Source organism: Pleurodeles waltl, chromosome 3_1 (assembly GCF_031143425.1).
Source record: "Pleurodeles waltl isolate 20211129_DDA chromosome 3_1, aPleWal1.hap1.20221129, whole genome shotgun sequence".
NCBI lineage: Eukaryota > Metazoa > Chordata > Amphibia > Caudata > Salamandridae > Pleurodeles > Pleurodeles waltl.
Window position 1 is genome coordinate 131,342,159 of NC_090440.1, and position 13,511 is coordinate 131,355,669.

Sequence of the window (13,511 nt, forward strand, 5' to 3'; positions counted from 1 at the left end):
TCTTAGCATTTTTAATTTACCGTTCCAACATGGTCCATGGCAACGATGTAACGAAGGCAAAATAGTCTGTGTGAGCGCAAGAACAAGTAGTGAGTGGCCCGGTAGCTCTTTACAAATGCTCTCGCTAAAAAAAATAAAAAATAAACCTGAGACCAGGACTATGTGCAGGTACAAAGGAGCAATGGATGAAAGGTAGGGAAAGGGGGAAGGGATCACGTAGCAAAAACGAAGCCAAGGGGCTCAAGTGCTCTATTTTAAACTCTTAATTTGGCCAAGTTTTCACGTCAGGAGAGTACTTATCTGTAGTCTGTTATCATCCAAAGGAGAACCCCTGAGATAAAGAGAGAAGCATTACATCAAGTCATACACGCCATAATATATTTACTTTTATTATCACTCTTCTTCATTATGCACATCTCTAAAACACTTTTCTAATGTTTCACAGTTAAATAAAAGAAAAAAATCAATACACAATCTCTAAGCTACTGATTTGGTCTCAATATTTTAACATTAATATCTTAATAAAAATATATATTTTAACCACATGATCCAAGACAGGAATCTTTAACATTGAACTAAACACATACATATCCAATTATGCAATTCAGTGCTCAATAGTATCTAAATAGACAAACGAGTAAATGTAGTGCCTCATACTCTCTACAACCAAAAACGCCCACAACAGAAATAGTTCTCAGTGTTTACAAACATTAACATGCAAAACGTGTTTACAATCAGATCTACTTTTTGAACCCAATCCCGGCCAAGGTGAACATAAGTTAATTTCACCACCAACACATAACTATGGTATCAAATTGGGATGCAGTCTTACCTAAATATTTGTGCCTGCTCACAGGCGTTATTATCGGTCCATGGAGCACACTGTTTCCCTTCGGACAGGGACTTGTACTGAAACACTGAGTATTTAATTATGCTGCAGTGCCATCAAGTGGCCAGACGGGGTAATTACAGGTAAAAGAAACGGTAACAGTCATTCCGAAGGGCCGCCATTCAGATTTAGAGTTGCTTACATTATGGATATTAATGATATAAAAATACCCACATTACATGTAGCATAGGAATCTAAGGTTAGCAAATTAAAGTTTCTACAAAACTTGGTCTTGCTTCAGGAGTCTACAGTTTTAAGGTTTGTACTGTGTTTCATTGTTGCTTGTACACGTAAAGACAAGAAAACGGACCTCTTCCAAACCTTTGCTAACATCTGGACAAACATCCCAATGTAAGAGACCACTGTAAAGTAAACCAGATTATGTGAAGGCCGTCCATTCTGTGGGAGTGGTGGCCACGTTGTATTATTTTCTCTGACACCTTGGACCTCACCAACCACTTCGGGCATCCTAGTAGATTTAAATAAAATTAAAACAAAAACAAACAAAAAAACTGCACCGGTTCGTTCCGGCGCCCCATCGGCAGTATTTCACGCCTGCAGTCTCGTGGATGGAAGAACCAGGATTACTCAGGGCCAGATGAAGACCCTCACTCAACAGGCCTAGATTTCATGGCTAAAATGGCTACCGTTTAACAAACTATTTAGAGAGGCTGCCTCAATTAACGTTTATTTTTAAGTCAAGTGGAGGTTCTTTGGAAGCAGCTATTTACAAATACCAGTGCAACTAAGTGTGTAGACTCCGTGTCTGCTTCAAGGCATGGCAGAGTGACAAAGTGGAACAGTACCGGCTGTACCTGCAAGCAGTTCATGGAAAGATGCTGGCACCCGCTCACCGCTAGAAGACCTGCTCTTCGGTATAAAACAGGCAGCGGGGAAACGACCCACATTCATGTTTGTGTGGGGTTTAGTAAACGCTTCTGAAATGGTTACAGCACGACCTCGAAGAATTATGGCGAGAGATCTTTACTATCCGATAACCATCCTCCCTTGGGACGAACAATGGCTGTGGTAGAAATATCCTTATCCACCTTGGAGGTGTAAGCTAGCGTGGAACACACGAGTGCACGTGTAGTGCATGTCGCATACAGCCAGCATTGTTTTTTTTTCCGTTGGGAGCAGAGGGAACGTATGAAACCAACATATCCCTAAAGGTCAGTCATCCGTACCTGGGACATTCAGTCAGTGTCAAAAAGGCTACGATCTCACCATGTGTGAAACTACACCTTCACGCTTCACTTTGATCTAAAGTATGGGATTTTTATGCGCGATGCATTTAAATTAGCACAAGTATGATAGTATTTTTCCAAATAAAAACATCTGGAACTAGAATTCACAAAACTAGATCCGATACATGCAGACTCCTGCATGCAAAATCGCAAACACATTGCAACTGCTCAATCAATTCATATATTGCTCTGGTTTTTGCACTGAATTTGCTTTGTAGTGTGAGTATTTAGAAGTAGGCATTTATGCTGGCTTACAAAAAATGAGCTATACGGGTTAACATGTTTCAGTGAAACAAACATTATTGCTAATTTATACTCACATTTGTGTAAGAAAAAGGGCGTTGGGAGACTGAAAGATGTCCCCTATGCTCGTGTGAGCTAAACGATCCCGTTTAAAAAAAGGGAAATATATCAAATGGTCTTTCAAAATATTATTCTCAAAATATTATTTCAGCAGGGTTATGTTGATACATAATCTTGTTAGTGATAAATATATAATTTACTGCCGAATAATAGAAAACGTTTACGAATAAAAATTGGTGTACCAAAGTTAGATTTTAAAATTCAATATGTTAAGGTTAATCGTGTAAAATACCAAACAGGCATTTTTACTCCCCTGTTATTTACTATCACAACTGGATAAAGCCCATTGCAAATAGTCCTGTGGGTTTATATTCTGAACAGCGTAAGAAGATAGCCCATTCTGTTTCGAACAAAAAAAAAACAAATATTTTGCAGAATGACTATGATTCCACGTGTTCTCTTAACCTATTTAAAATGCATTTCACCAACTTTAAGTTTCTTAAACTGTGCACAAAGTTTAGACAAGTTATGTAAGTGCCCACGTCAACGTATAACCCTTTCTTATAAGAAAGACCAACAGCCTTCGTTTCTAGCATCAGTGATGATGTACATGAGAGCATGCTGCTTAGAACTGAAAAGATTATTCCACAATAAAATCCTTCTTCACTTTGGGCAGTGCATTAAACGGTCAGACATTAAACCAATTTAATATAAAGTGGAACTTTTTAGAGTGTCGCAAATTGTTAGTTTTGCTGTCTACGTTTCGCAGATCTCATCTTTTCGAATCGCGACTCCATTTCTTCAAGTACTCTGGGTGTGTAGCGCACGACCAGCTTCACCTTCCCTTGAGAAGCTTTGAGAAGTTCTACTGCTTTCTCGTGGTGCTCTCCCTCCACACTCTGAAACAGAAAACAGAGAGTAAACACTGAGTGCATGGAATCAGGTCTTTGAGAGCGCCGTCTCTTCTGACGTACACGACAAACCCTACACAGCCTATGACAACCAGAAAAAGTAGTGACGTTCCATAAAAATCTTAGGATCGTGTTCATCGTAAACACATGCATACAAGAACATATACATCCAACACACACATATACTAGCCAGTCAACCCAAGACATGTGTTTCAGTTTCCATACAGAAATAAGTTCATAGATTGGAGATCACTGGAATGCATACAAAACAGCAGGTTACTGGGTCCACAAAGCTTCAAAGATAATCTCCTGCAAACTCCTCGTAATTCTTGTACTGCATGGTAACTCCTAGCTTGCACAGTATTCTGCAAGCCAGTTTGCACATTCAAATCAGGACTTGTGCACCTTTTAAAAGTTGTTTAGACACACGTACCAAGAGATGATGCGTCTCAGGCCTAGAATGTAATTCCAGCACCATTCAAAATCACAGTGCGGGTCAGTGAAGCTCTTCTTACTTTTATCATCTAGTATTTGACCATGTAACAGCTAGCAAAGTACACCAGAGAACTCTTCACTAACCTACCCACCACAAACACAGACTTGCACCTGACTGAATGGACAAAACTCACCAGAAATGACACAGTGGCAGACATGCAAACCATCCACTCAGGGGTCCCAACAGACTAATGTCCCATCACATCTACAACCTGGGAACATTATCACTCAGCACCACTCTGACCCACATTATAAACACCTTCATCATGTCCGCCATTTTCCCAGATAAATGGAAACTCGCAGAAATCAACGCCCTCCTTAAGAAGCACACAGCTGTCCCAAATGAACTAAGCAACGTCTGAACCTTCTCCCGACTCCCCCATACAGGCAAAGCGAGTGAGAAGGCCATCAACAAGCAACTCCCAACCCACCTCAAACTTCACCATCTTCTAGACAACACACAGACAGGATTCAGTAATGAAACAGCACTCAATGTGGCCACTGACAATATTTGAATCATCCTGTACCGAGGAGAAACAGCTGCCCTCATCCTGCTTGACCTCTTAGCAGCCTTCAATACTGTCTCCCACAAAATCCTCATCAGAATACTCCATGAGATTGGCTTTCAAATGGATTAGTTCCCTTCCCACAGAAAGAACCCAACGCGTAAGGCTGCCACCCTTGACATCATTGACCAAGAAATTGATATGCAGATTACCACAGGGATCGTTACTCAACCCAACTCTTTTCAACATGTACATGACACCCTTCACCAACATCACCGGATCACAAGATGTCCCCATCCTCTCCTACACCAATGAGACAACTTATCCTTGTCGTGGTTTCATTTTACTGCTTTAGCACTTTGCTTGGACATACTGATTTTAGCTCCAGGCCTGCAGCCTGTGCTCTTACTTATATGTGCATTTCTTCATTTTAATACATTTTAGCAAGCTTAGTTTTAACTTGCATATTTTTACATTCATAATCAGCTGTTTTTTTAGCATTTCTGCAGTGTACTACATTTATAAGTCCTTTGCACGCTTTTCATTCTCTGCTTTGCTCAAGGCTGTACACAATAATTTACTCAGAATCAACGCTCCAAGAGTTCTCAAACCCTAGACATATCTACATGTCATGCCCTTTTTTTACAACACCACATGTGTGTAATGTAAACACAACCTAGGCCAAAATAGGGTAGAGGGGACATTCCAGCCAGCCATCTTAGGCTGTGTGCTACTTCGTCCCAGCTTTGCTGATCTTGGCCTTGTCTTTCTGGCCAGCTGGGAGGACTGCCAACAGACCACTGCTTTTCTCCAGGTATGGGGTCAGGGGCATCCTTCCATGTGACTGGGACGGGGACGGGCAGAAGGGCTAACACTGCTATGCTCATGTTAGATGCTAGAAGTGTATATAGGAATTCCTATACTTGTGATTACGTCAGGATGCTGGAGCTGTTTCACTCTAATGGTCACAATCATCCCTGTGTTATGTTTCATCACCCTAATAATTGCAGCTCACACCTTTTATCATAGAATGAAGTTTTGTCAATAAATGTATTGAAACTTATCCAGCATGTCTCTGTTTTTCTTTGAATGTGTGAGACTTTGTGTAAATGAGAGAAAGGGGTCTGATCTGTTCAACCAAGACTTCCCTGATGAGTCAGTGTCATTCTTTTAGGCTACTACTAATCACCTTTACTTTTCAAGGTTTGGGTGAGGTGTGCTAGCTAGCCGAGAAGGTCAGGTCAACAACTTCCAGTCGGTATGGGTCTGACTTGGCCACCCACACGTTGTGGTGCTGCCACCCAATACCAAGCAGTCTTACGCCCATGGTAAGAGTCCTACAACATTTTGTCCCTGACAGGTAAGGCAACCACCCCCTCGAATCAACTTCATGAGCTGCATCATCGTAGCAGACTGGATGCGAACCAACTGCCTGAAGCTCAACTCCGAAAAAAAGGAAGTACTGGTTTTCGGCAACAAGACCTCTCCATGGGACTCCACCTGGTGTCTGTCAGAGCTAGGACCAACACTCTCACTCACAGATCATGTACGAAATCCAGGGCTCATCCTAAACAACAATCTCAACATGACAGCTCAGGTTAACTCAGTGTGCACCTTCTGTTTCCACGTCCAACAGATATTGAGAAAAATCTTCAAATGGTTGCCTTAGAGCACCAGAACGACCGTCGTGCAAGCACTCATCACCAGCAGGCTGGACAACAGCAACACTCTCTATGCCAGAATCTCCACACAATTCTGACAGACTCCAGACCATCTAGAACACCGCCGCAAGACTCATACTTGACCTCCCAAGCCACAACCACATCATACCATACCTCAGGAAGCTTCTATGGCTCCCCATTCACAAGCACAACCAATTCAGACTTCATACACACACACACACACACACACACACACACAAACACAAAGTCCTACACAGCAGAGGACCTGAGTTGTTCTCTTTGGAAACATGTGGTCGTTTGAGAATAGGTAGAGACCTTGGAGGCTGGTGAATGCGCTCAAAGTACTCAGGAGGTGGGGCCGAAGCCTCAGAGAAGTGGTAGCGGCTGCTCGCCGCAAATTCACCTCAGCTGCTGTTAATTCGCCTTCACCCACCCCGTGGCTCCCCTGGTTGACTTGGGAGGGGGTGCATGAGACAATTATCCGAACCATCAGGGCCAAGGGCTTTCAGGCAGCGTGAGGCTAGGCGATTAGAGCCTGTCCACCACTAGACTGTTCGCTCATCCACCCACCAGCTGAGCCAACACGCCCAACTGACCAGGGTCTTTGTCACAGCGTCCTGTTGGCACAGAACAAAACAGAAACAGATCACAGTAAGACCACTGCAGAGAACGTGGGAAAGGTGAGATGAGGACCCACCGACCCCCGAGGGGGGCGGAGGAGACCAGAGCTAAGACGAGTCAGCCAGAAGCAAGGAGGCAGTAGTATTCATGCAGGAAAGCACGGAGGCAGCCAGCTAAGTTGTTGCGGCTTGTGCCAGCTGTGGGTCTGGCACATCCTCCCCCCACCCCCAAGTGACCCCCAACATCTAGCATGCATATACATTTCTCTAGATTCATGGAACCCCCCCGCACCCACAGTTTACGGTCCAGTTGGCCCCCTCAGCTTCATATTGAGGTCGCAACTGCTACCCATACCCCCCAAGCACATTGTTGACCCACCTTAGAGCCCAGTGTCCAGAGCCCACTGCGCAAAAAGAGAAGAAAGTAATTACTATCCATCATCACTGCAAACCATTGTTAAAACTACACAAAGTCAAAGGCCCAAGACCCCAAGAAGCGAGCACGGACATCACTTCCCTCAACGTCAAAGCCAGTAACAGAAGAGATGAGGACTAGTACCTCATAGCTAGTTTGGGCACAGGCTCATTAGCTGCACAAAGCAGCAAAAAGAGCAAAAAAACAAACCTATGCATTCCAGTAAGAGGGGTGTTGCACAAATACAGGGAGACACACAATCCAGCAATATCCTGGGACCTGGGACCTTGCATGGAAGGAATCCTACAGTGTGAAGAAAGGCCCACTAGCAGAAAGAACAATGTAAGGGGGTATTTCCCGGTACATGCTAAAGCTAATGTAAGCTTGTCATCTTGCCTAGAGCAGAAGGAGCACATGGGCAGATCTGGCCATCATGCTTGGAGTGAGAGAGATAAATATATCAACAAATGGGGGGTTGCCCATATAACATTCTCAAGTCTTGGGTCTCATAAAACTATATACACAAGGAGATAGGCTTGTGAGGGATGGATACACATGGATGGATCATCAATACTCCTCAAGATATTGGAAGCAGGTCTATTCAATGTCCCAGCATCACACATACAACATTCATTAATGTTTCACAAACACATACAAACAAACAATAACACAATATAAGACCCCGATGACATTTCACAAAAACATATATTTTCAAACAATGACGTGAAATAAAAGAAGGTCTTTCTATGTGGTGCAGACTCCTCAAAATAGTTCATCTCATCTGGCCAGTCCAGTGTAGCCTTTTCATGACTAGATCATGACTAGATCTGCCCCAAGATAGTCCACAGAACAGCCTAAAAAATGCACATTATGTGGATAGTTGATGGGCTGGTCTGAGCCTAATTAGTATAACTTAGTCCTCGTTTACTTGTTGGACTCCTTGTGAGCAGTGTTGACGTCCTTCAGCCTTCTCATAGTGGTCTCCTCAGGACATTTTGCCCTCAAGAGGCCAAACTGTCCTGATGTATTTCAGTACTAAAGGGCACCAAGAAAGTAAGCAGATTTTCGAAAATCCCAGAAGTTGAGCTGATAATAAAGGCAAATCGCTCAGGGGAAGGACAAACCTGCACTGTACAGCAATCAAAAATCACAGATTGGGCATGACCACTGAGAGCACAATGCATCAGGCACCACATAAAATCGATCACCTTATAATAAATTCATGGAATGGTCGAATTGACTCTGAATTAAAGAATAAACCAATAGCACAACTGAGGGATGCTGATATCGCGCCTCACGAAACATGGGCCCCCCCATTCATTTCCCTGGCATGAATTTACTACCTATGAAGCCCCTGCAATAGAATATCAGACAGGAAGGTATGCCTCAGGAGGTGTCCCCCTATCCACGTGAGAAACAAGCTAATGGTAAAATCAACTATGCTCTGCATGGGGAAAGGGTAATTTTATTCCCCTCTTGGTAATCAAAGTTAATAACTTAATTCTGGGTATTAGTCTTCATTCATTATAGCAAGCATCTACCTCCCTCCAACTAAGGATAAAAGGGAGTCAACATTAATATCACTCTTCCCAACACAAGAAGGCTAAAACTATCAATCAATCAATCAGTGTTTGTAGATTGCAGCCTCTCACCTTCAAGGGCCTTAAGGGGGGGGGGGATGTGTAGCATCCACCGGTGAGGTGGTTCTTAAAAAAGCCATGTCTTCAGCTCCTTCGCGAATTTCATGAGGAGGGTGGTTTGTCTGATGTGGAGTGGAAGGGCGTTCCAAGCGGTGGCTGCAGAGTAGGAAAATGAGCGTTACCCTGTTCTGGTTTTTCTGATGCGGGGTACTTTGGCGAGAGAGCTGAGCTGAGTGTAGGGCTCTGTGGGTGCGTGGAAGTTGAGTCGCCTGTTCAGGTAGGCTGGTCCGGTGTTGTGGAGGGCTATGTGTGCGTGGGTGAGGATCTTGAAGGTGATTCTTTTCTCTATGGGAAGCCAGTTGTCAGTGTCGAGGCACGTCGAGAACCAGTCTGGCGGCGGTCTGGATGTTCTGTAGTTTGCGGGTGAGTTTCTTGTTGATTCCAGCGTAGAGTGCGTTGCCGTAGTCCAGTCTGCTGGTGATGCAGCGTGTGTGACAGTCTTTCTGTGTTCGAGGGGGATCCATTTGAAAGTCTTGCGTAGGAGGCGTAGGGTGTCGAAGCACGTGGAAGTGACTGAGTTGATTTGGTGGTTCGTGTTGAGTTTGGAGTCCAGGATGATTCCGAGGTTGCGGGCTTGGTTTGTGAGGGTTGGCGGATTTCAGAGGGTGGGTGGCCACCAGGAGTCATTCCACACATCGGGTTGGGGGGCCGATGATGAGTACTTCTGCCTTGTTCATGTTGAGTTGAAGGCAGCTGTTTCTCATCCAGTTGCCGACTGCTTCCATGCCTTCGTGGAAGTTGTGTCTGGCTGTGTTGGGTTCGTTGGATAGGGAGAGGATGAGTTGGGTGTCGTCGAAGTAGGAGACAATGTTGATTCCGTAGCTTCTGACGATGGCGGCCAGCGGGGCCATGTAGACGTTAAACAGCGTGGGGCTGAGGGAGGATCCCAGGGGAACTCCACAGGTTGTAGGTGTGGGGTCTGCGTGGAAGGGGGCGAGTCTCACTTGTTGAGTTCTGACAGAGGAAGAATTGGATCCAGTCGAGGGCCTTGTCTCTGATGGGGGCTTCATGAAGTCTGCATATCAGGGTGTGGTGGAGACGGTGTCGAAGGCCGCCGAGAGGTCTAGCAGGATGAGTGGCGCCGTCTCTCCCTTGCCCAGCAGGGAGCAGATGTCGTCTGTTGTGGCCAGGAGGGCCGTTTCGGTGCTATGGTTTTTCCTGGATCCAGATTGGGAGATGCTGAGTAGGTTGTGGTCTTCGATAAAAGTGGTGAGTTGGCTGTTGACTGCTTTTTCAATAAATTTCGCATTAAATGGGAGTAGGGAGATGGACCTGAGGTTTTTGAGGTTGGTGGGTCTGCCGAGGGTTTCTTGAGGAGGGGGTTGAGATTGGTGTGTTTCCAGTTGTCGGGGAAGGAGGCGGCAGCTAGGGAGCGGTTGATGGTGAGGCAGAGCTTGGGGGAGATTGGTGTCCGCAGCTCTGTTGAAGATGAGGTGGGGGTATGGGTTTGTGGGGGCCCCGGAGTGTATGGACTTCATAGTTTTCAGTGTGTCTTTAGTGGTGGGGAGGGGGGGGAGGGTCAAGTAGGTGATTGTTGGTGTCAGGTTTTGGTGGAGGGGGTTCTGCACGTAGGTTGTCCTCGCTGAAGCTGTCATAAAGGTCTTGATTTTGTGGTGGAAGTAGGTGTTGAGTCTGTCGCAGAGGTCTTTTGAGAGTGGGATGTCAGTTGTTTTGCTGTTGGGTTGGGCGAACTCCTTGATGATGCTAAAGAGTTCCTTGCAATTGTGTGCGGGATGAGATTCTCTCTTGCATAGCTGTCTTTCTGGTGCTCCTGATGAGTTGGTGGTGTGCGGTGGTGGCAGCTCTGAAGTTGCTTTAGGCTTCTGTGGATTTGGTGTTTCTCCCGATTTTCTTGAGGTGATGACAAGTGCGTCTGGATTCTCAGAGTTCTGGGGTGAACCAGCTGGCTTTCTTGGCATGGGTGCTGTTGTTCTTTCTGAGGGGGGCTATGTTGTTGGCACAGTTGGCGATCCATTTGTGAAAGGTGCATGCTGCGGTGTTCGGGTCGTCGTCGTGTGCGATGGTTGAGGTGAAGCTGGCTAGGGCAATGGTGACCTGGTCGATGGTGATTTTTATCCAGCTTTAATGTGATGGTTGGTGCTGGTGTCTGATGACGGTGGGTGTGAAGGTGAAATTGATACATCAATGGTCTGTCCATGGGAGTTTAGAGATGTGACTGAAACTAATGGAGGTTCCTGTTGTGAAGATGGGAGTCAGGGTTGTGTCCTGCTGAATGCGTTGGTTCTGTCACAATCTGTCAAAGCCCTATGTTGTGGAGGTTTTCTAGGAGGGATGCGGTGTTGGGGTCTTAAAGGTTGTCGAGGTGGAAGTTGAGGTCTCCCAGCAGGGTGCAGTTGGTGGCTGTGATGGCTTGTGCAATGATGAAGTCAGTGATGGAGTCTGCGAAGGGTGCGCAGGGTCCAGGTGGGCGGTAGATGAGGGTTCCCCGGAGGGTGGATGTCGGGCTGGTCTGTAGTTTGAAGTGAAGGTGTTCCATCAGGCTTGTCGAGTCTTCAGAGTGTGTGCTCAGATGGAGATTAGACCTGTGGACAATGTTGATCCCTGGTGCAGTCTTTCCGGGTGATCTTGTATACTTGGGGAATGCCGATGTCCGGGCCTGAGGTGGTGTTGGTCCAGGTCTCGATGAGTGAAGCGATGTCCGGGGTGGTGCTATCAAGGAGGTCCCAGATTTTGGTAGCGTGTTTATGAGGGAGCGGATGTTGAGAAGAATGCACTTCAGAGTTTTCGGAGTCAGTGTTGCTGCGAATGGGTTGTGCTAGGTCGAAGGTCTTGGTGGAGGTGTGGGTTTGGGTTTGGGTTTGGCAGCAGCGAAGGCAGCTGAAGGGTCCGTGGGTGTCAGATGGTGATGCCTGCTTACAGTTGTTATTGCGTCCTGGGTTGAGTGCGATGAATGCTTCTCGTGGTGAGAGGTGGCAGGTCCAGGGGTCCTGGCGCTGGTCGGGGATGGGCGCAGGCGGTCTTGCCTTAGGCACGCCTTTGGCTCGCCATAAACTATCCTATTCAGATGCAATGTGAGTCATCATGGGAGATTTGAACTCCAACCTGAGGAGTGCACGGCGGAATAACACCCTTCTGGATCTTGACGATATCATCTGGGCTATATCCCCGATCCAGAAGAAATACCAAAGATCTGCCAAACAGGGCAAAGAACTAGACGATATACTAAACCAACTAGGGTTATGCACACTCAATGGCAAGTTTGACTCAGACACTCTGGCCACCAATACTCCTTTTTCATGTTTTAGGATGGCCACCCTGGATTACATCTGGGTGTCTTTAGCCCATTTTAGGATATAAGTCACTTCAAAGTCACACCATCTTTGGCTAGTGATCACGCAATACTGGAATGCAGAATCTATGCCACAACAACTCGCCGCCTGTAAGTAAGCCATATTGGAAGGCGAGAGGAATTAGAACCCATCAAAAGAATAATATGGAACATGAACGCACAGTCAGGGCTGGGGGTCAGAGTGGAGCAGTTCCTAGACAAGAGATCAAGAATGAGCACTGATGAGAACCCGAACCCAAATTTTTGGGGGTCCTTTGTCTCCCTTTTAAGGGAAAATGGCAGAGACAGCTTGAATCACGCAATCAGTGGTGCCCCCGATGAGCGCAATACCGAAAGAAATAACCTCAAGGAGCAAACAGCTGCTCTAAAAAAAGAGCTAAATATAGCCCTTAAAACACAGATTCAAGACAAGGATTGCAATATGTGGCTGCGGACCTGGGTCTCATTGATAAGGTCAAGATATAGGAGTCCCATATGCCATAAATCGCACGAGATAATGTAGTCAAAGCACCAGAGAAAATGTTGGACATGGATTGACCTGATTTTTAGTAATATAATGAATTTAATGGTCTCTCCACCTACCCCTTTAGCATGGTCGGATCATTTTTTAATTGATTTTAGTTTCCCAACCCAGCAATCTGGTAAATTTCTGTCGACCACATATCAACCTCAGAGACGTTGGCATACGCTCAAGGTCACCGATTGGTCCAATATGTTAACTAGTATGAAACCAAATTTGAATGGTAACTTGAGCAGTTCCATAGATTCTGTGAATAAATGGATCATGAATAATCTGGATGTCCTCATACCCTATACAGTAAGGCGGGGGAACCCCAGTAGAAAGAAAAGGGAACCTTGGTTCTCCTCCCAGCTGCAGGTATCAAATCAAATCATTAACATTTATAAAGCGCGCTACTCACCCGTGCGGGTCTCAAGGCGCTAGGGGAAAGGCGGGGGTTACTGCTGCTCGAAAAGCCAGGTTTTTAGGAGTCTCCGGAATGCGGAGTGGTCCTGGGTGGTCCTGAGGCTGGTGGGGAGGGAGTTCCAGGTCTTGGCTGCCAGGAAGGAGAAAGACCTCCCACCCGCCGTGGAGCGGCAGATGCGAGGGACGGCAGCGAGCACGAGGCCAGAGGAACGGAGGAGGCGGGTGGGGACGTAGAAGCTGAGGCGTCGGTTGAGGTATTCCGGTCCCTTGTTGTGGAGGGCTTTGTGTGCGTGGGTGAGAAGTCGAAAGGTGATCCTTTTGCTGACTGGGAGCCAATGCAGGTGTCTCAGGTGTGCGGAGATGTGGCTGTTGCGGGGTACGTCGAGGATGAGGCGGGCCGAGGCGTTTTGAATGCGCTGCAGGCGATTTTGGAGTTTGGCGGTGGTCCCAGCGTAGAGAGTGTTGCCGTAGTCCAGGCGGCTCGTGACGAGGGCGTGGGTCACGGTTT

General features: G+C 46.2%; 1 protein-coding gene across 1 annotated transcript in view; it reads right to left on the bottom strand.

The window, feature by feature from the left end:
• Positions 1-364: 364 nt before the first annotated feature.
• Positions 365-13,511, bottom strand: part of LIN7C (lin-7 homolog C, crumbs cell polarity complex component) — a 100,582-nt gene continuing 87,435 nt past the window's right edge. The window contains exon 5 of the mRNA XM_069221967.1: positions 365-3,338. Coding sequence (XP_069078068.1) covers positions 3,183-3,338 — 156 coding nt within the window. The 3' untranslated portion in view covers positions 365-3,182. The remainder of the gene's footprint in view (positions 3,339-13,511) is intronic.